Source organism: Astatotilapia calliptera, chromosome 22, assembly GCF_900246225.1.
Source record: "Astatotilapia calliptera chromosome 22, fAstCal1.2, whole genome shotgun sequence".
Taxonomy (NCBI): Eukaryota; Metazoa; Chordata; class Actinopteri; order Cichliformes; family Cichlidae; genus Astatotilapia; species Astatotilapia calliptera.
In genome coordinates, this window is record NC_039322.1 from 24497784 (window position 1) to 24524005 (window position 26222).

Below are 26222 nucleotides of genomic sequence, written 5' to 3' on the forward strand. Positions count from 1 at the left end.
GGACATTAGTTCAGTTTTTTTAGCTACATCTGGTGAAGTTGTGGTAAAATGCTGGTATTAGCCTATTCGTCGTAGCAAGCTAGCCTGACGCTAATATTTGCTAAATTTAGGGACACCCGTGTCTCTTCAGGAGTTGGAGGCCGGTGTTCTAGGAGCGGATCTCAGGATCTCAACAGGCAGTGTTGGGCAGTAACATAATACATGCACCGGCGTTACGTATTTAAAATACAAAATATGAGTAAATGTATCCGTTACAATTACTGTTCAATAGGTGATATTGAGAATACAGTTAGTTTGTTGAAATAAATGGATTACATGGCGGTATTTACCTGTTTCATATGTTAGGCTATGGTCTCTCTACTTTTTGGTAATTCCACGCTGGTGGAAACCCAAACAAAACACGCAATAAGAGCCTCTAAAAATTATTATACAAAAATTATTTAATATGAAGGTAATAGCAGAGTGTTACAGGCATCGCCCTAAACAATGTAGCCTCATGGGCAGTGTAGTCCGTGCTGCAGGGAGAATGGACTGCCATACCCGTTATGTGTCTGTGAGCGAGGGAGGGAGAGAAAGGAAAAGTACAGCTGTCACGGAGCAGAAACGGGAGCTGGAAGCATGTAAATATAATAATAACCACTAAAGCCAAAAAGAGTGCCTGACGAGCCCAGCTGCAAGTAAGCTGTTAAGACTCGACTGTACACTGTGTTCGTGTTTTCCTCCGAAACAATAAGCAGCCTTTCAACGCCTCTCTCTGTCTCTCGCTAGCAAACTTGACCCAGACAACAAAGTAAAGCTAGTTTTCAGCTATGAGCCCGACACGAACCGGACGTATTAGCCAGAGGTCCCTTTACTACGGTTCGGAGCCGCTGACCTGTTTTATATACGCGCTGAATAGTTTTCTACACGAGATCGCTGCAGCCTTACCTAATGTCCACCTACTGTTACTCATTTATATTAAGATTTTAACATCTAGTTGGTGTTGGTATGGCGAGTAGCCTTCAGTAATAGTAATAAATCACACAGCAATAGTACATTCATGTAGTTGTAAAGTATTCAGAATACATTACTTCTATAATCTTTGGTGGAATACATTTTAAAATTAACCTTCCCAACACTGTCAACAGGTTAGCACCTCATACCACAGTGCAGCAAAGCAGTCTCATGAGCGCTGGGAAGGAGGAGCCCAGAGCCCAAAACAGACAGTACAGGAGATGACAAGGTTAGTAATTGTATGGTGAAAATTATACTTTATCTTGATTGGCAAAAGAAAAGTAAATACAAAATCTGCTTCTCACATATAGGGCATTTCCAAAACTTCAATTTCTTTCATTACAGCTGTCCTGTGCCAGAAGTTCTGTTGACCCACAGTGAGAGGAATCATTTCAGAAACACCAGGAAGACTGAAACTCATCGCCGGGATCAAGCAGGGCTCGTGATCTTCACCAGCAGCTCCCTCACAAGAAGGATAAACCCAGCATTTCATGAACACTGATGGAGACCTTTGCTTTGTGTAATGTTAGAAGTACTCAGATAATCCTCAGAGGGTCTGGACTTTTAATAGAATAGAATTCAACTTTGTTGTCATTGCACATGCACAGGTACAGGGCAACGAAATGCAGTTTGCATCCATCCAGAAGTGCTTTAGCCATGATATAGATATATTACAATATATATTAGCAATAATATAGATATGTAAGTATATTACAGAAATGGGTCTATTATGGTATGTTATAATGTACACGGTATGAAGTATGTTGTGAATATTCTATAACTATAAGTATGTACAGGCTGTAGTGAGTACAAACTATGTACAGGATATGAACAGGATATAAATATGAAAAACTACAGAAATGTGAACTATGCAGGTTATAAACAGTTGTAGGATTAAAAATCATCATATGTACAGAATGATTATTTACACAGAACTATACAGTAGTGCAGTTAATAGCTATAGCTATAAGCTATAGTAATAGCTTTAAGTCCTGTAGAAAGTTAAATATATGTTGTGCTCACTGGTTACTCTGGTATGAATGACTCTGAATTACTTTATGATAAATAACACACTATTGTCAAAAAACAGTGAAAGAATTCCAGATCACAAGTTTTTAGTTCAAATACAAGTAACAACCTTTGACTTTTAATCAGGTTTTATTTAATTGTGTCAGAGAAAACATCACGTGCTCTTCATGTAGCTGAGTACATTCAGTGTTTAAAACAGAAGTTGTGCAGGTCTGAGATCAGCAGTTTTCTGAAACACCAAACTGAGGTCCTGTTAATGCTGATGTATAGTGACACAGTTACAGGGGTGATTAATCCTTTTGACTTTTTGTCTTTAAATTTATCAATAAAACAGCTGCAGCTTTCACTGACAGCACATGTGGTACTTTAACCTTTGTACTGTTTTCTTCAGTTAATTTTGGAGTTACTACAAAGATTGAAGATATAGGATGATCTGTCTGCTGTCACTGGGTGGTGCTGAGGTCTGAATCTGAGGACGGCTCCTGTAATCACAAACAGAACAGAATCATCACAAACTGAAATATAAAGTTTATCTCTCAAATCTGAAATAGAGCTGATCCTTCTCCGGCCTCACACACTCGGGATCTGAAGTTGTTCAGTCCTACAGTTCTGCCGACAGCTGTTTATTTTTTTATTTGTTTTAAAGGCCTTACTAACACTTTTTCTAATATCATGTTTACCTTTGAGTTGTTGATGCTTTATAAATGGACATCTGCAAAGATGAGATGATGGAGCAGGTTTCAGTCGAGGTTCAGTCTGCTGCTGCATCCTGGTCACAACATACAGAGGTGTTATCAGCTTAGTATTGAACAAGAAATATTAACGTTTCAAATTATTTGTCCTAAAGGATGCAAGCTGTACAGAGTACTGAACATGTGACTTTGTGAACATAATTCATTAAAAATAATTTGGACAGTTTTTTAACCTGAATATTTGTAACAAACTCAGTAAAAAAAAAAAAAAAAAAAGCTAAAAAAAATAATCAGGGGAAAAATGTAACATTTTAAGTTAAGCTGACAAGCGGAAGTAGTTGGTTTCAGTACATAAGTATCGGGCTTTGCTATTTAATCCGTAGCTATTGACTAATGAGGGGAATTTAAAAGTTGGCTTTAATGTCCTTCCACATGTGGAAAGCGACAGAAAACATGCTGCTGTTTGCACATATTTAATAATCAGCTCTGCACAGGAGCAGAAGCAGAGTCCAGCCCGTTGCTCTTACAGTATAATACTCATAATAAAAGTACAGTAACCGTGGTTAGTCACTGAGCAGCCCGGTGCGTTTCTCTTGATTTCTTTAGTCAGGGTAAATCCATTCACCTGCACGGGGTAGCTAAACGAACTTTACAAAACATGTTTCCCCGACAGCCGAGTGCTCATCTTAGCTAGCTAGGTCCTTAGGTAGCTAGCTAAGGACCTAAATTACGGATTAGCTTACAAACACATTTAACTTACCAAAAATAATGCGGTGGGGCCTCAGATCCTCCTGTCCGGTAGTCCAATTTACTGAAGAACACCTCAGGCTGTCACTTTGAAATAGTCGGTAATGTAAACGCTGGACCTCTCGGCATCTGCCATTCCCGAACAGACACGTGCGAGTTTGTCCGTGACCGCAGCCGCGTCGTCAGTGTTTTCTCCAGTCATTGGTCAGCATTATAATATATGCAAATACATGCGGGTCGGAATCCCCGCCCCCCAGCGCGCCCCCGTACACCAAAACAGTGCCAGCAGAGTGAAACTGAAAAATGGTTTGAAACCGAAAAGTGGATTGAAACCGAAAAATGGATTGAAACCGAAAAAAAAAAAAAAATTGTAAGCGAAAACAAAAAAATTACAGTTTCAATTAATTGTTTTTCACTATCAATTTTTTTTTCGGTTTCAATACAAGATTTTTCAGTACATTTATTTCAGTTACAATATTTTTTTTCGGTTTCAATCCATTTTTCGGTTTCGTTTCAAGGTGGCATCGTTCTGATTCCATAGTATCTATCCACAGAGCACCAAACTCCTAAAGCTGGTGGACCCACAGAAGGGCAGCTGATGTACTGGTTTCAGACCTGAGCTGCCTTCAGTCATTATTATTCATTAACTTAAAAACCATGATCCATTAGCTAAAGTTTATAAATGAAGTTTCTCTTTGAAAAACAAACAAAAATATACTAGAAACAAAGAGTTGAGGGTGATGTGACATTCTGTGGAGGGTCTTATGTTCAGCCCAGTGTGTGTGTGTGTTTTTTGTTTGTTTTTTAACTCTAAAGCTGGTATCATGTTGCATTATTCCATTAATATTTTGCTTGAATTTTCTATTGTGTATAAGAACATTTTAATCCATTGTTCTGGTGGATTTGCTGAGAGTCTCTAACAGCGGAGAAATGTAAGTAAGTAGTTCTACTCAACTGCAGTGCGCCCCAGGGCAGCTGTGGCTACAATGTAGCTTGCTATCGCCAGTGTGTGAATGTGTGAATGACTGAATGTAGTGTAAAGCGCTTTGGGGTCCTATGGACTAGAAAAGCGCTATACAAATGCAGGCCATTCAACTGCAGTACATCAGTCCGAAGTTCAAATACTTTGAACCTGTTCTTCACAAGGCTGTAGGAAGAAGGCAGCCCCACAGAGACAGAGCTGGAGTCTGACGAGAGGAGGAAATGGCTGATTGAAAAAAAGACCAAAAGACTTGCAGGAGGACACAGAAAATAGAAAAAAAAGAGCAAAGAAAACTAAAAATAGTTTGTAGTTTATAGACTCTCTCCAAAAGGTCTACTGTCATCTTCACAGGCTTCAGCTCCAGGTTCTGACTGCATCACCTCCTGTCTGCATGTGTACTTGTCATTGTTCTGTATCAGGAGTTTCACAGATGGTTCTCCTGAGGTGCAGTCATCAGAGTAGAGGAAGAAGTGCAGTGGGGAGAGAACACACCCCTGGGGCAGGCTGGTGCTGATGGTCTGTGTGTGGCATTGTGATGCTCCTCAGCCTCAGCAGCTGCTGCCTGTCAGTCAGGAAGCTGGTGATCCACTGACAGGTGAAGGGGCACCTGTCAGTGGATCACCAGAATGACCCTGCTGAGATTTGGAGTAAACCATGCTATCACTGAATGTGAAACCTTTTTCTCAGGGCTTTCTGATCTGTTCCGGCTTCAGCTGCTGACTCACATGCCGTTAACTTCTGGCTAAAAATGTCCCGCACAACCAGAAAGTAGCAAGGAGACTCCGGAACTCTCCTCTGACTCCGACAGCCTCCGCTTCAGCAGGGGCGCTGTTCGCTCTCTCCGCACCGCGCTCCTCGACTCGGAACTCGCAGCGTGTTTACATTCCTGCTGGCTCTCTTTGTCCCGGAGGCTCCCGGCAGGGAGAAGCCGCAGAATGTGCACCGTGCAGCTGCTGCGAGTGTCGGTCCACGAGCGGATCAGCGCCGCCGCCGAAGACTTGTTGCTGCGGCTGGAGAAGGGAGAAGAAGCAGCCGAGCTCCCGACGATGAGAGCGCTGCTGACCGAGCGGCTGACGGTGGCCGCGGAGGAGATCGTCGCTCTGTTGGAGGAGACCGTGGCGGAGTACCAGGACAGAGTAGAGCGCTCGGAGCGGGAGATCTGCCGTCAGAGGAGGCTGCTCGATGCCGTGCTCAAGCCCGAAGTCCGGCTGCAAGCGGCAGGTCAGTGTCGCGCTAAACGCAAGCAGGACCCACGCAGAACACAAACAGGACCCTCGGTATGGGCTAACCAGCTGGTTATTGTCACCGATTAATGAGTTACTGGCTCCACGGAGACATAGCTGATCGTTCTCTTTTTCCAGTCAGCAGAAATCTGAAATATTTGATCTTCGAATTAATAAGCTTTTGCAGTCTCATCGGTCATAAAGGTTCAGTGTAAGCGCCACCGCAGAAATACTGTTTCAGTCTTCTTCTTCTTCTTCTTCTTCTTCTTCTTCTGCATAGGGTTTACTGGCGGTTGGCACTATTTCAGTCTGTTGGGGCCGATGCTTTTACTCACACTGCTTTCCAGCACGTGTAACACCAGGGGCGGATCTAGAAGGGTGGCATGGGGTGGCAAGTGCCACCCTAAAATGATCCCTTGCCACCCCAGTTTTGCATATGACAGTGTTGTTTATTAATATAAGATAGCATTAACAGTTTGAGCGTAGTTACAGTCAACAGTGAATATAAATGCTAAAACTGAATATATTGCATAGTGTTCCCCCCTCCACCATTAACAAATGGTTCAGTCCATAGCAGGACCGGCTTTTTTTTGGTAGCAAGTGATGGTTATGATTGTGCCAGAGCACATTTTGAACAACACCTTGGGAATTTCGCTTTTTACACAGATGGTTGGATGTTACACTGTGGAAATGGAAGGAAGGTGAGTGTTATTAACCCTGCGTGGTCCACGGACACGCTGCACCTCCAAATCACATGACTGATGTAAGCTGACATAGCAACAAGCTGCAGCCACGCTGAGTCTCTATTTCAGCCCACATTGAGAGTTTGGACTTCAAAGTTTTTACATTTTAATTACAGGCCAGTAAATCCAGAGTTATGATAATATATATATATAAGCCATGCTTTTTTCTAAATACTGTCGTCACGTTTGTGTGTGTGTGTGTTTTAAGCGTTTTCTAAGGACAGCGCAAAAACGGTAAAGAAAGAAATAAAGCCACATGTTTCCTATCGGTGGAAAAATGTACCATGTCGACCAATTAAAAAAAAAAGTCAACACGTGGGATTTGGTTGTTTAGGAAGAGGGGAGAGTTTTGTGACGTTTAGTGTGGAGTGTATACTTAGTGTGTTGTGTTGTGTAGTTGTTCTGTTGTGTAGTCGTTGTTTTGTTTTGTGTGTCAGTGAGGGCACTAATTAATGTCACAGAGGCACATTTGCAACGTAAACACTGTCACTAAGTAGAAAACCAGCGGAGTGATACACCTCCTGTTGTCAGGCCTGCAGGTTTATCCCTGTGCTGTTCTCCTGTTTTTACTGGCACACAACATTTGTGGGGCATCTTATTGCAACACCTGATTGTTCTCTCATTTTAGTTTTAGTAATATTTTTAAATGGTTGTACAAAATAAAAAAACGTCAGGTCTATTGGCCGCATTTTTAGATAAATTGTTGTTTATGTTTCCAAAATGTACATTTTATATTTGCATTTCAAGTTATAAAAATTTACTCAACATGTCTGTGGTTTTTTTTACAGTAAAGAAATACTACTAGGATTTTAAGTTCTTTGTGTGATTTCAGATCAGTAATACTAATGCAGTATGTCAGTGAAAAAAAAACAGTTCAATTCAGTTGAGCTGAAAAGAAAGATACCAAACGAGGCAAGGGGAAAAAAATAAAATGAAACAATTTGAGGGTGAAATACAAACGTAAACTCAAAAGGAGTCAAAAATGGCCGGTTGTATTTCAGACCTCAGAGGGTTCATCCAACAAATCATGAAAAATTAGATTTAAATTTTTGTTCATGACAGTGCAGATTTCTGACATTTTGTGTAATTTAAGCTGTAACAATGTGATTGTTTTCTAACAAAAAACTGTGTGAAATGTAAGTTAGACTTGTGTTTGTAAATGAACCGCCCCATGTTGTGTAGCTTTCTGGGTTTTATAGTTATTGGGCTACATATTTATTTATTATACAGGCTATACAGAAACTCACATGTTTTATGTAACTAAAGTGTGTAATTATGTGGGCTACAGACAATAATCAAGTTATAGACTGTATTTATATGAAAAATGTGTATACTTACTGCATTTGAATTATTTTAACCATATGTAACCACCTGCACATGTGTTTGAAAAAAAAGGCTTTGAGGGTCATCAGCTGTTCCCTCCACTTTTCAGTCCACTTTAAACGCTTTTTTGGTTCTGAAGAGACGGCGCTGTTTCTGGAGCATGTTCATGCTTCTTCCGCTTTGTGTAACAGAGCTGATAGCACGGTGAGGTGTGTTCACAGGCTGTGGTCCTCATTTACCAACAGTGCACACGCACAAATCTATGTGGAAATCGTGAGCGTGACAATGACGATTCAGCGATATTTGCATACTTGGATTTTTTCAATGCTGCTGTGTCACTTTTAAAAAGGTCCAACAGCTTTGTTGTGAGCAGAGCAGCTTTGAGCTGCGTGGGGAGTTTGAAATTCTTTAAAAGGGGCCCACCTTAAAGAACAGGAGGTCTCCATCAGGTTAAAACATGTTTTCATGTCTTTGCTTTTCATGGAAAAACATTCTATAGATTATTTTAAGCTTTCCTATGTGGATTTTTATGGTCACTCATGAGTCAGTCATCTTATAGATGGGAATTAAAATGTGTTTGTTTTGCTGGTGGGACAGATTTTAGGATTTGCATGTACATATTGTTATATTATTATCCAGTGTATTGTTGTGTGTTGTTTCTCCTCTGGTTTAACTCCAAGGTTCTTCTACACACAGGAAATACCTCCATTGTGCAAACAGCCAGTCAGAGGACAGCTGAGATTAAGGTGACTGTGCAGTGTGCAGGTATGTGCATTAAAGTATTTCAGAATCATCACCATGACAATATTAATCTTAAAAATATACATTAAATATACATTAAACTGTTCACTGCTATGGTATGATGTATGTTTGATGCTCCAAGCAGCCCAGAAATCTTAGCAGGTTAAGTCAGAAATTAAAGATGCTTCCGCATCAGGTTAACACAAACCACACAGCCTGATTCTGTGTTCATTTTTTCCAAATAAAGGAATCTGATCACATATGCTCAGACCAAAGCTGGTGATTCTCGGTGCTCTGGGGTGAAAATGGTCCATATGTTAATGTAAATTGCATTGATCTGCACCAAGTAGATGAAGAGGGCAGGAAGAGCACAGAAAATCCCGTTTATTTTTTTCAAAATCAAAGACCCTCTGTAGACCAAACACTTGGCATTTCGGCATTATCATACCTGTTGGATTGGACTGAGTAACACCTGGAAATAAAGGTGCTTCGATCTGCATTACATCTGAAAGCATTCATCCAGCTGATGTCAGGACCTATCATAAATAAAATCAGAGTAAAGGAATTAAAATTCCAGTTTTTAAAAGGAGTTGAAAACCGTGTAAATGTAACTAAAACAGAATATGAAGAAAGAACCATTGGGGTCAGTTACTGTAGTTACTGTAATACCGGTTTCCACCACAGGGTGGAGCATTGAGTCAGTCTAACTTTCATCTAACAAGCTCACTCATTCAGTACATGTTTTGATTTTCGAAAGCGGCCTCTGAGGAAATGGATCAAAACATATCTCAAAATGCTCCATGCTGTAATGAGGGGTGGGTGATATATCAAATATACTCAATGTATCGCAAGTTTTTCCACGTATGATGGTTAAAAATGACTTCATCGCAATCATCGGGTATAAATTGCCATGGAAATATTAGAGTGAAATATTGCCGCAAAAGGTAGCAGTACCACAAATTTATTCTACCAGCTGAAATGTCATCCACTACAAAATTAAGAATGTTTTAAACTCCACATATCAGCGTCTCCCCACACACTAAAGAAAATGTTAAATAAACCAGCTGCAATTACCTATAAAGGTTCTTGGTCGCTCTCTAGACTTTTATTTCTGTAATTTGAGGTCATCACATTTTTTATTTTACAGTTTTTATATGTTATAAGCACAAAAGAGCACCTTTTTCATCTCAATTGTTTTATTGTCTCGTGAATTTATTGCTTGATGTACTTTTTGTTTCTATGATCTTTTGCTTGTTAAAGGTTTATTGTTGACCACAGAAAGAGACATAAGGTATGTCCCAATTCGTAGGCCGCATCCTTCAGAGGCCGCATTTGAAGGCCAATTACCTCACGGCCAGGCGACGAAGGCTGTCATAATTTGAAGGCTGCTCCAAATGCGGCCAACAACTGTGTTCTTCATTTCCCCAGATTTTAAGGATGGGTCGGGTCCTTTTTTCAGTGTTTTATTTGTTTCTGAGTAAATCGGTTTAGCTGAGATTAAAGTTATAGTTTTCACACAGCTGAATAAACGTCAAACAGGAAATGGTTAAACAGAAATGTGAGATGGTCGAGAATTTACTCCAATGTCATGTTATATATTAGCGAGCAAGGAGCAGACGGCTGAGTTTATTAAACTCCACCGCGACAGCTGGTGACGCAAATCTGAAAGCTAGACCGTCCCATTCAACAGCCTCGCACTTCTGGCTTACTTGGCTTTCAAAGGACCTGGCCCACATAGACCGCGAAGGCCAGGTCCTATGCGGCCTATGAATTGGGACATACCTATACTGTAATGTATAGTCACTTGTGAAAAACCTTTGACTGGTTAAAATAAAATATTTCAATTTATTCACATTTTTTTTGTGTTTAAGTAAAAAAAAAAAAAAAAAAAAAAAAAAAAAAATTTAATTGTCGATTTGAATGAGTATACCAGTGCAATTTTGGGCACTATATGAAAATAGCATTTGTTTTTGGAGGTTATTTAACATATCATGATATATATTGTGTATCGTGATGTAGCCCCCCCGAAAAACGTGATATCAGATTTTCCTCATATTGCCCAGCCCTAGCTGCAATAACTCAGCCATCACTAGGTGCATCTCAGGTGTTCTGATCTGATTGATGCTGACAACTGTTGTTTTCCTCCTCAGATCCTCTGCAGTCAGTGACGCTGTATGACCCAAACGACCCCACAGACCAGGATCCCTCCGATCCAGAGGAGCACGATGGCAGCAACGTTTCCTGTCCATCATCACCTCCTTCGCCCTCGCCATCCTACCACCCACCCCTCTCTGAGAGCAGCGATGGAGACCCGGACAGTGACTGGATTGAACATAGGCGGACTCTCAGACCTCTGAGGAGGAAGAAGCGTAGCCGTCCGGCGCTCAGTGTCACAAGCAACCGGAGGCGCTCGAGTCTGGCTCAGAGCTTCAGCTGCCACGTGTGTGACCGGGCACTGCAAGGGAAAGGCTTCCTACTCAAACACGTCCTGCACACCTGTGCCAGCAACCCAGACTTTCGCTGCGGTTACTGTGGGGAATGCCTGGACTCTGCCGATGGCCTGAAGGCTCATCTGCAGATGCACCAGGACAAAAGCAAAACATGCTCCTTCTGCGGGAAAACCTTCCATTCCATCCTGGCCCAGGAAATGCATGTGCGGTTGCACACAGGAGAGAAACCGTACAGCTGCAACTTCTGCGGCAAGAAGTTCAGTCAGAAGGGCAACCTGACATCACACCTGCGTGTCCACGCAGAAGAGAAAGCCTTCAAATGTAAAGAGTGCAGCCGTGCCTTCTGTCACATGAGCTCTTTGGAGCGCCACATGGAGGAGCACAGGAGCTCAGCAGTGCACACCTGCAGTGTCTGCGGTGAGGAGTTCAGTAAACGGAACAGTCTGCGGCAACACATGGCAACTCATCAGAAGAACGACAGCCTCAGAATTAAGACGAACCGCACTTCAATACCGTCCTTCCGCTGCAAAGTTTGCAGTGACACCTTTGATAGGAAGACCCTGTTAGTGAAACACGTGGCGACTCACCTGCAAGACACGGACTGCCGCTGTGGACTCTGCGGACACCATTATGAGTCCTCTGACAGCCTTGCTGCCCACCTGCGCTCTCACCGCGAGGCTGGCGGCACCTGCAGCATCTGCGGGAAGTGCTTCCCGGGCCAATCGGCGCTGCAGATGCACCTGAGGATCCACACTGGGGAGAAACCCTACAGCTGCAGCTTCTGTGGGAAGGCTTTCAACCAGAGTGGCAACCTGAAGACACACCTGAAAATCCACACGGGTGAGCGGGCGTTCTCCTGCAGCCTGTGTGGGAAAGGCTTCACCCAAAAACAGACCCTGGACACACATGTCCGCTTTCACAACAAGGAGCGCCGCTTCCTGTGCCAGGTATGCGGGAAGGGCTTCATGCAGGATGTGGACCTTAAGAGACATATGCTGATCCATACCGGGGAGAAACCATACGCCTGTAGGGTCTGTGGGAAAAGTTTCCAGGCCAAACGCTCGCTTAATGGGCACCTTAAAGTGCATTTAGCTGGCCAGGAGGACTCGAGGCCAGAGCCGCAGAGGACAGCAGAGGACAGCTTCTACTCAGGATTCACGCAGTTGTAGTACCACAGCACCTCCCCATTATTCATAATAGCACAGAACACTACAGTTGACAGGAAGTTTCTGACAAAATGGAATCTCTATAAAGTTGGTCATGTTTTCATAATGGTAGTGGTACCGCCTTCACTGACTGTACTCCTGTCGTGTCCATCTGTCTCCCTCTCATTCACACACATGCATTTTGTTTTCCTCTTACTGGCTCCTCTTTTCTCCAGAGCATACCTCCACCTCTCCATGCTCTCCTCCACCTACTCACTACAGATCACGGCGTCATCTGTAAACATCGCAGTCCACAGACCTTATCTCTCAGTCGGTCCTTCACCACAGTAAACAAGAGGGGCTCAGAGCATACCTGATGTAATCCCACCTCCACCTTTAACCGCCCTGTCACTCCTACCACTCAATTCACCACTGTCTCTGTCCTCATACATGTCCTGCACCACCATCACAGACTTCTCTGCCACTCCTTACTTACCGCAGTTCCTCTCTGAACTGCTAATCATCTGATCCCTCTGACCCACAAAGACACAGTGAAGCTCCTTTTGACCTTCTTTAAACTTCCTCATCAACACTCTCAAGGCAAACATCACATTCACTAACTGTCATCCTTTCTCATTTTCTTCATTCATCATCTCCTCCATGTACTGCTTACATCACATCACACCCTCTTCACTTGTTATTACATTTCAGTCCTTGAAACAGCTTGGTCTCTATGTCTAACCAGTCTCCTTCCTTGGTGTCCAGTCTCACATACAGGTCACAATAAGCTTTTTCTACCATTGCTGTCCACTGAGCCTGTGTACTTCTGTCTACTTTTTTCAATCAACCCACTTTTTCTTTGCTAACCTCTCCTGTAGTTCCTCATTCCTCCACTAAGTCTCCTTGTCCTCTTTCCTCTCACTACTCAGTCCTCTGTTAACTCTACCTGCCACCGAAAGCTTGTTTCACCTCCTCCGTGAACTCTGTACAACATTTATTTTTCTACAACTTCCACCATTTAATCTTTGCCTCTACCTTTGCTCAATTCCACTGCTTTTTTTTTTCAAACTTTATTTTTTTTCTTTAGAAATACACAGTGCATCTTGCTCCTTTATACATGCGCATATATACACACATACTGTACACATACACCCACACCTACATACATATACACACACCTTCAAATACCTACATACATACAAACTTTGCATATTGTTGTATGTGTCTACACAAGTGCCCATTCAGCACAAAATGGAGAAAAGTCCAGATGAGCACTAAACAAGGTCCCGGAAATAAAGTTAAATGAAAAGAGATTGAGATGGGAAAATCATTTTGTATGACCATATCTTTGAAATTTTTCTTTACAGAGTCTTAGAGAAAAGGTAAATGTTTTCCATTTCAAAAATTTCTTTTACCTTTTTAATCGTTGTTTTCTCTCTCCAATAAGATTTAATAGCAGGACAGGTCCAGAATATGTGATAGTGATCAGCCATGGTGTTGCCACATTGTCTCCAGCAGTTACTAGATTCAGGTTTGCTATTCTGAAGTGGTTTATTTTTAGGGTTAATGAAAAATCTAATGTTATTCTTCCAGGAATATTCCCTCCAAAGAGGGGACCTTGACGTGCTATTGTTTGTCTTCTTTCTCCCATTTGGTCTTAACATATTGGGTGTAGTGCTTCCTGAATGATTGTAAATATGAATAGTTTAGAGATCAGCCTTTTATGTACTTTACCTTTCTAGGTGTTCACAAATATGTCAATGAGGCACCCACTACCTTACAACTTTATTATTTTTATTAAAGTGGTGTCTCAATTGTCTATAAAAAGCAGTTTTATTTAACCTGTAAGTTTCACTGAGTGGTAAGAATCTGCCCATATCTGTTTTGGCTGAGATTTTACAGTATGCTGTAATACCCTTCCAAGTCCTTTGTGGTAGTGTAAAGTCTGTATCATATCCTGCCCATCTTAGTATTCACACTTTCCTTTCTAAATTATTAGTTTTTACCTTCTTTAATCCCTATGTTTAAAGCTACTTTAGTGTACACGTGTTTTTCCTGTAGGCTTATATCACCCAATAAAGACTGTAAAACCTGTCTAATTGGGTAAGTTCAAAATCTTTTCATTTTGCTTCGTATCTAGTATCACAAAGTCTAACCAAGTACTGAAGCTGTAATCGTAATTGTCCTCCAGGTTAGGTAAAGACAATCTACCTTGGTCTTTTGGTAACTGTAGAGTCTCAAGTTGTACCCTGGTTTTTATCTCGCCAAATAAGTTGTGAGATCATTCTTTTCCACTCATTAAGTTGTTTCGGGGGAATTTCAATTGGCAGGGACTGAAAAAGAAACAACACACGGGGTAAAATTGTGAAGAAAAAAATGGTCACAATTTCTATTCTGCCATACAGACAAACTGTCAAAGGTGCCCATCTTCCTGAGTCCACTTTTATATTTTGTGTGATAGCGTTATAATTTAAGTTATAAATTTCTGTCAAATCCTTTGTTATGGTGACTCCAAGATACGTCAGTTTGTTAGTATTCCATTTGAAATTATGCATTTTACGTATGTTTTCTTTTGGTACATAGATGCAAGTTAGAGTTTGGGTTTTTTGTATATTTAATTTGCAACCTGAGTATTGGCTAAATTGTTTAAGACGAGTCATCAATTTAGGGAGGCTAGAGTCCGGATTGGACAAGGTCAAAAGTACATCATCTGCATATAAGCATATTTTATACTCCACTCCTCGATTTCCTTGTCTTCTCTAATCTATTGAACCAGGGCTCTATAAAGAGTACAGACAAAGTAAAGTTTAGGGGACTCCCCTGAAGACATCCTCTCTCAAGCGTAATAATCCTAGACAGATTTCCATTATTTTTTATCTGGGCAGTTGGACGACTGTACAGCAATTTCAAACAACCTATGATCTGTTCTTTGAATTCAAATTGTTTTAGTACTAAGAGATTCAGGATTTTGATTTTTTGATAAGTTTGAGGAGTCCAAGGTAGGGTGTAATTGTACATTTCAGTCTCCACCACATATCAGAACACCTGATGTCTCTGTAGCAACTAAATCAAACATGGTCCTTAATAATGATTTGTGTTGTCCAGGAGGTCTGTAGATGTTAAGTAGCATCACTACTTTAGAGTCTAGAATTCCTTTTACCAAAATATATAGTCCTTCCTCAGCTGGAAGGAATTTGTTTTAAAATTAGAATTCCAACTCCCCTATTGGGTCCCTTTGTGTTTGATAAATAAAATATGTATTTCAATCTGGGGTGTTTAGGTTTTTGTGCCCTTTTTTGGTAAAGCGGGTCTCCTGCCAAAGAATTATATGATGGTTTTCCTCTTTCATTCCAGCAATAAGTTTACATCTTTTAACTGGGTTTTGTAACTCATTGACATTAAGTGTTAGTAAACTATACTGCTGAAAGGACATGCCTTGTATAAGAAACAGCATTTACATTGTAAACCTTGGGTGACAAAAAACACAACACACATCTGACAAAACTTGGAACTTTAACTGAAACAGAACAAATGAGAGAATGGTGGTTTCTACTCAAAATCAGAATTTCCCAAAAACCTTTTGGAGAGGAAAGCTCTTGCATTACGAGGGGCCTCTCCTCGGTAAGGTTATGAATAATCAAAGTATTACAAAGTAGTTAGTAGTCAAAATAAACAGGAAAACAAGCTTCCAGAACAGTGGCTTATTCTCCAAGTTCTCTAAGGCAGACATTTGTAACTTCCAGTGTAAAATTAAACTGAAATGGTTACACTAAATTATATTTAGTGTTGTTAAACTAAAGTGTCAAGCCTTACCCAGGGAAAGTCAAATCGACAGAGAAACTGAATTTCTCTGGATTCTGTGGTTTGGGTCTCTCTCTGTGACTTCTTTGCATTCACAGCTCCGTATCACTTAGGGACAACTCCAATTTAATAAACGTTTCTAAAAAAAACTCCCATAGTTTGTCTCTTACAGTGTCTTCAGGAATTCCGTATACACAAATGTTGTAGCTATATTTTTCCCAATTTGTGTTTTCACCTTCTTTTCCCCCCGCTTTTTTTCCTCCATGAAATCTGTAACAGTCAGTTTAAAGATTAGTTGATTCAAATAAAATGTCAGATATCTTCCATTTGAATCTTCTCAGCTCTGAGCACTCCTCCTCCTTTAAGTGACATGTATTTTCCCTCAAGGTGCCACAATTGGTTTTTGCTTCAGCAGCTGGTGGAGAGTCCGCTGACATGAGTGTGAAGGTTGTCTGTCTCTCTGCGTTAGCCTTGCGTCAGCCTGGTTACCTGTTCAGGTGTGCCCTTCTTCTCACCCTGTGGCAGCTGGGATTGGCTCCAGCCCCACAGCCCGGAGTGGGATCAATTCTAGTTATGATTTTTGGTTTAACCTTCAATATTTAACCATTGCCCTAAACTCGCGACAATCTGCTTTAACTTTGGAGAGAACTGAGCATTTTAAATTTTGTATGTTTTTATACAACCTTATTTCCAAAAAGTCCTGTAAATGAAATTTAGGGATATGTGAAACTGAAAGCTGAAAAGATCCATTTATGCGTATGATATTGATGGTTTCTATTTTTAAAGGTTGTGATTTAAAAAAGAGAACAGGGAGTATGTAAACAGTGCCGTTTCCTTTCAGTTACCTGTGGAGCTGAGCAGAGCACTGATGTGGTAACATTGATTTGACATTTGACATTGACTCTGTTGCATCAGTAAAATCTTTGCAGCACGTTCATGCCTCCAGCAGGTCAGGAGAGTCTGAAGGGAACCCAGTACTGTCGCTCTGAAGTCATTTGAAGAAGGAAAAACATGATGTTTGAAGAACACCACAGGTGGCCTGAGTTTGTTCAAACTGATCCACAGTCTTTGTGGCTTCAAGGTTTTTTTTTAGCTGATTTAAAAAAATTTTTTTTTTTTATGTTGGAGTGATGAGTAATCAGAAGGATTTAATAAGTTTCAAGACTTTTATTGTCAAATAAATGTGTGAAGAGTCAGTGTACAGTGCTGACCTTTCTTCTGTGGATTGGTTCTGGTTGAGGTTCGCAAAGAGGAGGCCTGGCCTCGGTCAGCAAACTGTTTACAGGCCACTGAGAGAGAGCATGTGCAGCTTCTCTCTGTGAGCAGGTGACGCTTGACTCTTCAGTCTGATAAAAAGGAGAGAGACTGAAAAACATGCAGCTCAAAGCTGAAACTAAGTGTCACACTGAGTCTGTGTGCATCTGTTTAAACACAGATGCTGTTTCACATCAAGCTCTGTGTGTATGTGTGTGTGTCTGAGACTGAGAGTGAGCTGATGTGTGGTGTGTTAATGTTTCAACCAAGGTGATGGCCTCAGAGTATTTAAAGATGAAATTATTCCAATTGTGGAGGTAAACACAGACGACACGAGAGCTCTCGATTAACACTCCTCGTTTATAACTCATCACCACACAACTAAAAACAACTCCAAAACACAGCAACAACACTTCCTGAGAACTGGGTGTGAGTGGAGCCCTCCAGTGGTCCACCACACAATGATGATAGCACGTGACATCCTGATCTCTGTTCTTTAGTGTGGTTTAAATATTGGAGTTTCCAAAATACTAGCTCAGAGTACTTCCTGTCTGTACAGTTGCTTCCTTCACTCAGACGACCTTCATCTTCTGTTCTGAGGAACATATTAATGCGAGAACATAACTGTGAGTGTCTCAGAGTAATCACATTACTGTTACTATTACTCTGACCTCATAACCTGAGTTATCCCCCCGCAGGGATAAAGTTTTCCTCTTTGGTTTGGCTTTAAATCCATCATTGTGACAGGAAAGGAAGACTTGATTATGCTTTCTGTTCACGTTTAACACACAAAACGGACCTTCACGTAAAGAAGTGGCTTTGATGATGAGCTGCAGAATTTATAACCAGAAGAGGAAACAAGTCACCACAGCTGAAAATTCATTTTTCTATACCTCTAAACTGGTGTGTGTGTGTGTGTGTGTGTGTGTGTGTGTGTGTGTGTGTGTGTATAAAATTTTATTTTTAAACAAATCGGAAAGAAAACAGAAAAATAAATACAACAGATATAGTAGAAAAACAAGTATAAGAAACCAAATACAGGCTGATATTTCGGATCTAACTTCTCATTTCCTGTGCGTTTGTTTCTTGCTTTGGTACTTTTACCCAAATTCTGATTGGCAGCAGAGGTCTAGACAGTTAAACACAGGGTTCACACTTAAAGCAGCTCAGCTGGTACATTTATCCGCCTTAATATAAAAACACTAGCACACTTTTTCCACAAAAAATAGTTCCTGCGCTACGGTCTCTCTCGGGAAGCGATGCGTCCTCCACTCCAGCAGGGTCGTGCTCTGGCTCGTCGATACTGAGCATAGCGGGTTTTCGGGCTGTTTACCTTCCTGTGGCCGCAGAGCTCTGAACCGGGATGTCTCTGACAGAATCCCCGCCAAGCTGCTGCAGACACCGGGCTTTGGCGGAGTCTGTGTCAGAGCTGCTGGCACGGGTTGCGGAGGAGGTTCTGGGCGCGTTGGAGACGCAGAGCGGCGGTTCTGGGTCCTCCAGAGGACCCGGCCGTCTGCTGCGGCCGCTGCTCGCCGAGCGGCTCGAAGCGGCAGCGCAGCAGATCGTCGGGCTGCTGGAGCGGGAGGTGGAGGAGTCCCGACGACAGCTGCGGCGGCTGGAGGCGCTGCTGAGCCCGGTGGTCCTGCTGAACCGGACAGGTGAGCTCCGTGTCTGCTGCCGTGGCTCTCCGGGCAAACAGGACCGGAGCTGTTCAATCAGAAATCGATATTGATCGGGAAGAGGTGACATCACAAGAGCATTACTGTAGTTCAGGAACAGCACCGGAGAGTAAAAGGAAAAGGGCGGCTTATCAGCCTCACACATGGCAGAGAGACAAACAAAGACACTGTTTGAAAGAGTCATTATCTCGTAGAAAACCTCAAAGTCTGACTGCTCAGGAACCAATCCTTGTAATGCCACTGGGCAGCTACTTTAAAACACCAACTTTATTAAAACAAAACAAAACAGAAAGTTTGAAAGCTTTTTTTCCTTGCTGGCTATTCTCCTACTGCACATACTCAGAGGAACATCATAGCTTTATACAGGCACACTGCAGAGCAGAGACAGTAGGTACCATGATGGCGGCTGCTGGTTTGGCACAACCTGCTCTCAAGCCTTCAGATCAGGTCTCTGTACTCAAGAAACCATATGTGAAATGGAGAGGCAAGTCTGACTGAAACTATTTTCTCATTGGCTAATAACCAAGTCTTAGAAATGCCATGGCGCAAATGTACAAAAACCACGTTGTTTTACATAGGCTTCTTCTGAGGTCTTATAGACAGGTAGTCAATAACCACGTCAGGTTAACCTGACACGTGGTTAGGATCAGGATAAAAACGTCTCAATCTCACAGATCTACAGACTGGTCTGAGACCGTCTAGCAACCACAGGATGTGAAAGGTTGCTGGTTACTTCCCTGTGATTTCTTTGTTTGCTAAAACATTGCTGCTTCATAGTTTGAATGGAAGTGATGGATTTGCGTGTAAACACTGTCAATTGCACAGCAACTGTTGGTTGCTATGTGTCCTATATGGTGGACAAGTCTTTAGCACATGTGCATAACATGATGTGAAAATCATTCAGGTGGCGGGCAGCATGAACACCCAAGTTTGTAAATGTGATAACCTGAGAACAAGGTCACCTAGAACTTTCAAACTGATACCATAAGTCTATCTGCTAAATAATAATAATAATAATTTTTCTTTTCTCATAAATTTAAGGCTTTCACTTCACCTCATCCACCTTTTTCGTTACTGTCTTTAACTTCTGTGGTCCTGGCACACTGTAGTACTAGTATGAATTTCGCTTTGTTCAGCAACAGCAACATGAAAATTAGAGAGAGCCAGTGAGAGCTGTGATTGGCCTGTTAACACGTGCTGCAGTTTAAACAGATGTGTTTAATATGAGACAAAAAAAACTAATATCTGCTTTCTGTGATGACATTTTGTTGGCGATCGACTGTGGTAAATATGCATTGCTTGTTTAGTTGAATCTGACTGCTGCATTTGACACGATGGATCATGATTGTGCTGATCTCTGGTAAGGTTGGGCGATTGGACAAATATATAGACTACTGACAACAGGGCAGCCTATTGTCGAAAGTTTTTACAAGGGCCATTTATTTATTTATTTATTTGTCCATGAGTAAGTTTAAAGTGTCTGTTAAAGCTAACAGGCAGTCAACAGAAATAAATAATAGCGTTGTTTTAACAGCACCCTCCTTTAACTGCGAACAAATGCACCCTCCTCAGAGTGCACCCAAATGCAGCAGCGATTCATTTATTCAAACTCATAACAGAAAGAAAGAACCGCAGTAGCCTATGTTCAGGAAAGAAAAGCATTTTATTTAATTAAAAAAACACAATGGTCGGGAAGGAAACAAAGAGAAACTGGCCTCTTTTTTTCCATTATAACTGTGTTTACAGGCCGTTCCAGTGTTTATCTGTCTTACACACTCGACCAAACAACAGATAAGTTAAAAATCAAAATGTCTCTTCCAGCGAACATAAAAAAAAATCCCCAATGTAAAGTTTAGTCTTTTGTGCGATTCGGCGCATCTCAAATAAATAAATAAATGAATGAATAATCCAAAAAAGTAGCTATATTAATGCTGAAACAAAGAAGAAAAGAAGGTAAAATATTCCCTCCAAACAAAACTTATAAATTCTTTGACAGGAAAACAAGCATTTTTACTTTATCCGGTTTTAGTAGTGTGCGCAGGTGGTTAACAATATTATGATGCGTTCTGAAGGTGTGCTTGTGGCTGGTATACACAGATATTTCCGTGCCATGTGTGACATCAATAGGAAATGTTTTTCATGAATTTTCCACCAAACCAGTGGATCGTCTTCTCTGTCTACGACCTCCTCGGTGAGGTAACAGTCCATTTCTATCTGCGCCTACTCCTGCAGTGTGCAAGTTGGCAATTAGTTCGTCCATGTTTGGACTTCTTCTGTGTTGTAAACGGGCAAATCAGTCCGTGCATTGTTACATCACTCTGCCCATCGAAAAGTCTGTGCATCCATGAATATATCGTCTATCGTCGGTTATTGGACTGACGATTGTCGGTTGGAAAATTTTTACATATCGCCCAACCTTATTCTCTGGACTACAACACTGTGTGGGAATTTCCGGCTTGGCACTTTTGTGGATAAAATCATATCTTTCAGGAACTTTTGTTTTAAGTTGGGTTCTGCTTCATCATCTGTGGCCCCTTTACAATGGGGGGTACCGCAGGGCAGTACTGTTTTCATTGTTTCTCCTGCCACTGGGTATGATTTTTCAGAAAACACGATATTTAATTTCATCTATATGCTGACGTTTGCCAGCTTTATCTACCTTTCAATCACTCTGATATCTCCTCAATTGGACTCCTGCTTGTTTGTCTTAGCGATTTGAAGTCATGGATGGCTCCAAAAAATGCATCTAAAAATAAAAATCTAAAAATATTTCTGCTGTGCAGCACTTTGATCGGCTATGTGTTGTTTTTAAAGTGCTATATAAATAAATTATGAATGGAGCTACAGATGTGTGCTGCATTCAGGTGCTAGTGGAAACACTGAACATCTGTATTTCATGTTGTTTCACTGTTACTTTCTGTGTCTTTCATGCCGCAATTGCTTTTATGAACTGTTGACGGTTTTTTCTTTTTTTTTCTTTCAGACACATCTGCTCTTTGTAAGGTTGCTGCTAATGAAAGTCTCTGCCCACAGGCAAACTCCATCCACATGCCTTCACCTCTGCCCAGCCCTGCCTCCTCAGACATCACCTGTGCAGCTAAAAGTGATGACCACTGGAGAGGCAGCCAAAACTCACTCTGCATTAAAGGGACAGATAGGAGAACCACAGACAGGAAGTCCAGTGGGCAGAGACAGCGGACAGCATTGTTGGCGCGCCCGACAAATCAGCCTTGTGTCCTCTGTGGAAAGATTTTCCGCCATCGAGGGAATCTGTTGAAACATGTGAAATTGCACTCAGACTCCCCCGAGCATCTCTGCGGGGTCTGCAAGCAGCGCTTTGAGTCATCAGACAGTTTGTCAGACCATCTGAGATCTCACATGGAAACCGTGAGTGGTGGAGGCGGGACCTGCAGAGTCTGCGGGAAAATGTTTCAGAACATGGAGACACACATGAGGAGCCACACTGGAGTTAAACCTTTCAGCTGCGTCCTCTGCCAGAAGAGCTTTCCCCGATCCGGAGCATTGAGGCGCCACAAAAAGATTCACAGCAGAAGAAGCACTGACCCTTGCCCCATCTGTGGACTCAGCTTTGCTCAGAGTGAACTTCTCCAAGAGCACCTGAAGATCCACGAGCACGGTGGAGACCAAAATGAGAAAGACAGCGGGAGTGAGGACAGTCAGCCGGACTCACTGAAGCCAAAGCGCGAGGGACCAATGCCAGATCTGAAGTCGGCAGTGCTCTACTGCAGAGTCTGTGGCGATTCGTTCCACAGTCAAGGCTTCCTTAGGAAACATGCCCAAATGCACTGCAGGGAGTCAAAGAGCATGTGTGGCATCTGCGGACAGCAGCTCGACTCGCCAGATGTTCTTCTAACACATTTGCAGTCACACAGAGAGACTGGTGGGACCTGTGGTGTCTGCGGAAAGACTTTCCAGAACATGGAGACGCACATGAGGAGCCACACAGGCCTCAAACCGTACCACTGCTTGGTCTGTGGCAAACACTTCCCCCGGCCAGGTGCGCTTAGGCGCCACAATAAGATCCACAGTGGTGAGCGCCCGCATGTTTGCAACTGCTGTGGCAAGACCTTCATAGAGAGCAGCGCTTTGAAAACTCACAGAAAGAGTCACTCATTAGAGGGTCAAGATGGCGAGTCACCGGCGCACTCTCACACCAGGACATCTGACATAGAGAATGCCAGAATGCCGCCACGCTGTAAAGTTTGCGGTGAGTCTTTTCACAATAAAGTAAGTTTGAGAAAACATGCCAAAAATCACTCGGCAGAGTCTGTCTGTGGGGTCTGCGGTGAAAGTATGCCGCCATCAAAAACGCTCACAGAGCATCTGCAGAGTCACAGAGACACCGGCAAAATCTGTCACGTATGCGGGAAAACCTACCAGAACATTGAGACTCACATGAGGAGTCACACCGGCATCAAACCGTACCACTGCAGTGTCTGCGGGAAGTCCTTTCCGCGGTCTGGTGCTCTGCGGCGCCACAAGAGAATCCACAGTGGGGAGCGACCATATATCTGCGAGTTCTGTGGCAAGACGTTCATCGATAACGGCGCTCTCACCTTGCACATCAGGAACCACACCAGAGACAAACCATCCAACCGCATCTCTTGCGAGACATGTGGGAAAAGCCTCGCCTCCATCCACGTCCTCGAGGTTCACAGGAGGATCCACACAGGCGAGAAACCCTTCCAGTGCTGCATCTGCGGGAAAGCCTTCAGGCAGGTGGGAGGGCTGAATGCCCACAAGCTGACACACACAGGTGAGAAGCCATTCAGCTGCAGCCTGTGCACTAAGAGCTTCAGCACCAAAGGTTACCTGGAGACACACCTCCGCTTCCACAGGAAGGAATGCGCGTTTAGCTGCCACCTGTGCTGGAAGGCCTTCGTCACCAAGAATGACCTGAAAAAGCACCTGCTGACGCACAGTGGGGAGAAGCCATACAGCTGCCGGCTCTGCGGCAAGAGCTACCAGGAAAAGCGCTCCCGGGACGTGCACATGAAGGTCCACGCAGACGCCAGTGACGACCCAATCACGGAGCAGGACACTTTGCAGCCACAGCTGCTGCAGCTGTAGAGACCAGTCCAGACCAGTTTGTACTGGTTTTACTAACTGATCGGAGACAGAAAATATTTTCACAAGACCAAATAAAATCTTCCTGAATATGTATGTTTTTTGGTGTTTGCAATAAAAAAAAAAAGCTCCTGCAGGGCTTCAAAAACAGAGGGCCCTGAAAGGATCCAGTTCTTTAACCCAGGATTGTTTATTCTGAGTTCCACTGAATCCTGGGTTCCTGGTAATGTGCTAAAAATAATCCTGGGGTGAATGAGTCAACTACTTTCATTAAGAGTTTTTAGCTAATGAGCTCAAAACATGTTTGAGACCACAGGACACATTTCTGTTTTTTTCCAGCATTTTACTCTTCCCAAAACATTTAAACATTCAGAAATAAATAATTTGGTTTGATAAAATGTTCTCATAAGAAAATTAAAAACTACAGAAATTTAAAGGTGCACAATTTAAATGAAAAATAAAAATTTAGTTCATAAAACAAAATTATATTTTTTAATTTCATTTTCCAGTTTTCCTCCTAATGAAGCTACTGAGTACAAAGTTCTTCAGTTATTACATTAACAGTAGCCAGTGCTGTTCATTATTGTAGCAGTGGGGTGAATTTAAAACTTTTATATCAAACTGCTGCCATGTTTTGTTGTTTTCATGGCTCAGTCTGACTACTTTGATTGATGTAATGTAGTGACCTCAGAGAAGAGCAGCAGAATGAGTGTGTACATGACAAATGGTTTTACTGTCCGTTAAAAACTGCAAACACGAGTAAACCAGAAACGCTTTCTCGTGTCTGTTTTTTTTTTAAATTGGAAATTTGAAGACCAACAAAAGGAAGTAAAACAACATCATTAAAACTTGTCCAGTGCTTTTCTGTTAATACTCACTCAGTTACTGCTGTAAAAGTACCCCTGACCTCGACTTTTACTGCACTGGAGTTACTGTTTTTTGGGGATGACTGCCACCATCACCAAATATCAGGTTCATCCTGGGTCTCCAGAGCTCCTCAGGGACTTGGACCAGAATCTGCTGGTGATTTGAGTTTAGCTCAGAGAAACACAGGTACGGACCAATGACTGTAGAAACACGGACCCATATCAGATACCCTGCCTTCGGTCTGATCATAGTATCTGTAGAACATCAGCAATGAGAAACCTGGTGGTGACCTTCAGAATGAGGATCTTCATTTCAGTCTGAGAGGAGATCTGCAGCTTTGCAGCTCTAACCTGAGCTGATGAGGTGTCTCGTCCCTGCCAGCAGCCAGTGAAAGGAGTCTGCTCTTGTCTCAGTGCTTACTTACATTTCTTTGCTTCTGCTCACCTTTAGAGCTTTCTGCTCTTATATAGCTGTGGACTCCAGTCTGGCTGCTACTGTTCATTGTGTGAAAGTGCGTTTGAGTAGTCCATGTTTCTGATGAAGTTTCCTCACTGAGAGACATGACCCTGTCTGTGTATCTGTGTGGGAGCCATAATCAGAGCAGTTCCAGTTTCCAAACACTAAGGAAAGGAGTTCCTTTATTGTTTCCTTTAGCAAAGGCCACACTGGAGCATCCTTTGTGAAGAGGGAGGAGCTGAGATGGGTGATGCAATTTTACTGCAGTCATAGAAATTCCAAGCAGAGCAGAACACAGCAGGTGAATATAAGAAAATAAGATGGATTAAATTTTATAGGCTAACAGACAGAATAACTAAGTGAGACAAATTACTGTGATGTGTTCAGTCACAGCATGATGTACTTATAATGTGCTGTAATTTATTTACAAAGACAGAGCCAATTCACTTCAGTAATAATAACTGCAATCTACCAAGAGCAGAACACTAGTCTCTATATTAGTTGTTACAGTTTTTCTCGATTGCTTAAACACTATAACCAGGCCTCTAAACTAAAATTTCAAAACCGTAACGCTATTCTTCAAAAAGCTCACCCATTTCCCTGAACTATAAACACTATTCCCTGCTTTGACACATGACTCAAATTTGGTGAACTGTTACTGCAAAACTCTACACACAAATCCCTACATTTTACAGTGCTTGTAGTCATTTAGAAAGCACTAGCATGCAATAATGTTAACTTAAGTCAGCATAGCTTGAGCTCAATTAGCACACAATTAACCAGGTGGAAACACTAGGAGTCAAAATTTAGCACACACCAATCAGAACCTGCGATGGATAGATAAAAGGGCCAAAGCCAGCTCATTCAGGTTTGAAACAATGGATCCAAAGAGATGCAAAGGAAGAGGACGTGGTGGAGAAAGAGGACGTGGTGAAGGAGGAGGATGTGGTGGAGGAAGAGGACATGGTGAAAGAGGAGGACGTGGTGGAAGAGGAGGAGGAGGAGGAGG

At 42.2% G+C, this 26222-nt stretch overlaps 2 protein-coding genes and 1 long non-coding RNA gene across 4 annotated transcripts; 2 read left to right on the top strand and 1 right to left on the bottom strand.

The window, feature by feature from the left end:
• Window positions 1-2364: 2364 nt before the first annotated feature.
• On the bottom strand, window positions 2365-3768 carry LOC113014295 (uncharacterized). Its single transcript, XR_003270950.1, has 3 exons — window positions 3475-3768; window positions 2703-2791; window positions 2365-2504 (listed from the first exon to the last, which is right to left on the bottom strand). It is a non-coding gene; the product is annotated as an uncharacterized LOC113014295 (long non-coding RNA).
• A 754-nt stretch (window positions 3769-4522) lies between these two features.
• LOC113014288 (gastrula zinc finger protein XlCGF57.1-like) lies at window positions 4523-13381 on the top strand. Its single transcript, XM_026155710.1, has 3 exons — window positions 4523-5664; window positions 8429-8497; window positions 10624-13381. Exons 1-3 carry the CDS (start codon window positions 5379-5381, stop codon window positions 12090-12092), a joined length of 1824 nt encoding a protein of 607 aa, XP_026011495.1. The 5' UTR covers window positions 4523-5378; the 3' UTR covers window positions 12093-13381.
• Window positions 13382-18349: 4968 nt separating this feature from the next.
• Window positions 18350-24042, top strand: LOC113014287 (zinc finger protein 2 homolog). Of its 2 annotated transcripts, none has more exons than XM_026155708.1 (2): window positions 18350-18781; window positions 21786-24042. In XM_026155708.1, exons 1-2 carry the CDS (start codon window positions 18487-18489, stop codon window positions 23891-23893), a joined length of 2403 nt encoding a protein of 800 aa, XP_026011493.1. In that variant the 5' UTR covers window positions 18350-18486; the 3' UTR covers window positions 23894-24042. The 2 variants fall into 2 exon arrangements, with proteins under 2 accessions (XP_026011493.1, XP_026011494.1); XM_026155709.1 differs by having other exon boundaries at window positions 18719-18781; window positions 21836-24042.
• Window positions 24043-26222: the final 2180 nt, after the last annotated feature.

Bases quoted from the DNA above. Each gene is read 5' to 3' on its own strand.
- LOC113014288 (XM_026155710.1), top strand. From the start codon at position 5,379: ATGTGCACCGTGCAGCTGCTGCGAGTGTCGGTCCACGAGCGGATCAGC. The intron at 5,665-8,428 runs GTCAGTGTCGCG...TTCTACACACAG, and splicing joins AGTCCGGCTGCAAGCGGCAG to GAAATACCTCCATTGTGCAA. The intron at 8,498-10,623 runs GTATGTGCATTA...TTTCCTCCTCAG, and splicing joins GGTGACTGTGCAGTGTGCAG to ATCCTCTGCAGTCAGTGACG.
- LOC113014287 (XM_026155708.1), top strand. From the start codon at position 18,487: ATGTCTCTGACAGAATCCCCGCCAAGCTGCTGCAGACACCGGGCTTTG. The intron at 18,782-21,785 runs GTGAGCTCCGTG...TTTTTCTTTCAG, and splicing joins GGTCCTGCTGAACCGGACAG to ACACATCTGCTCTTTGTAAG.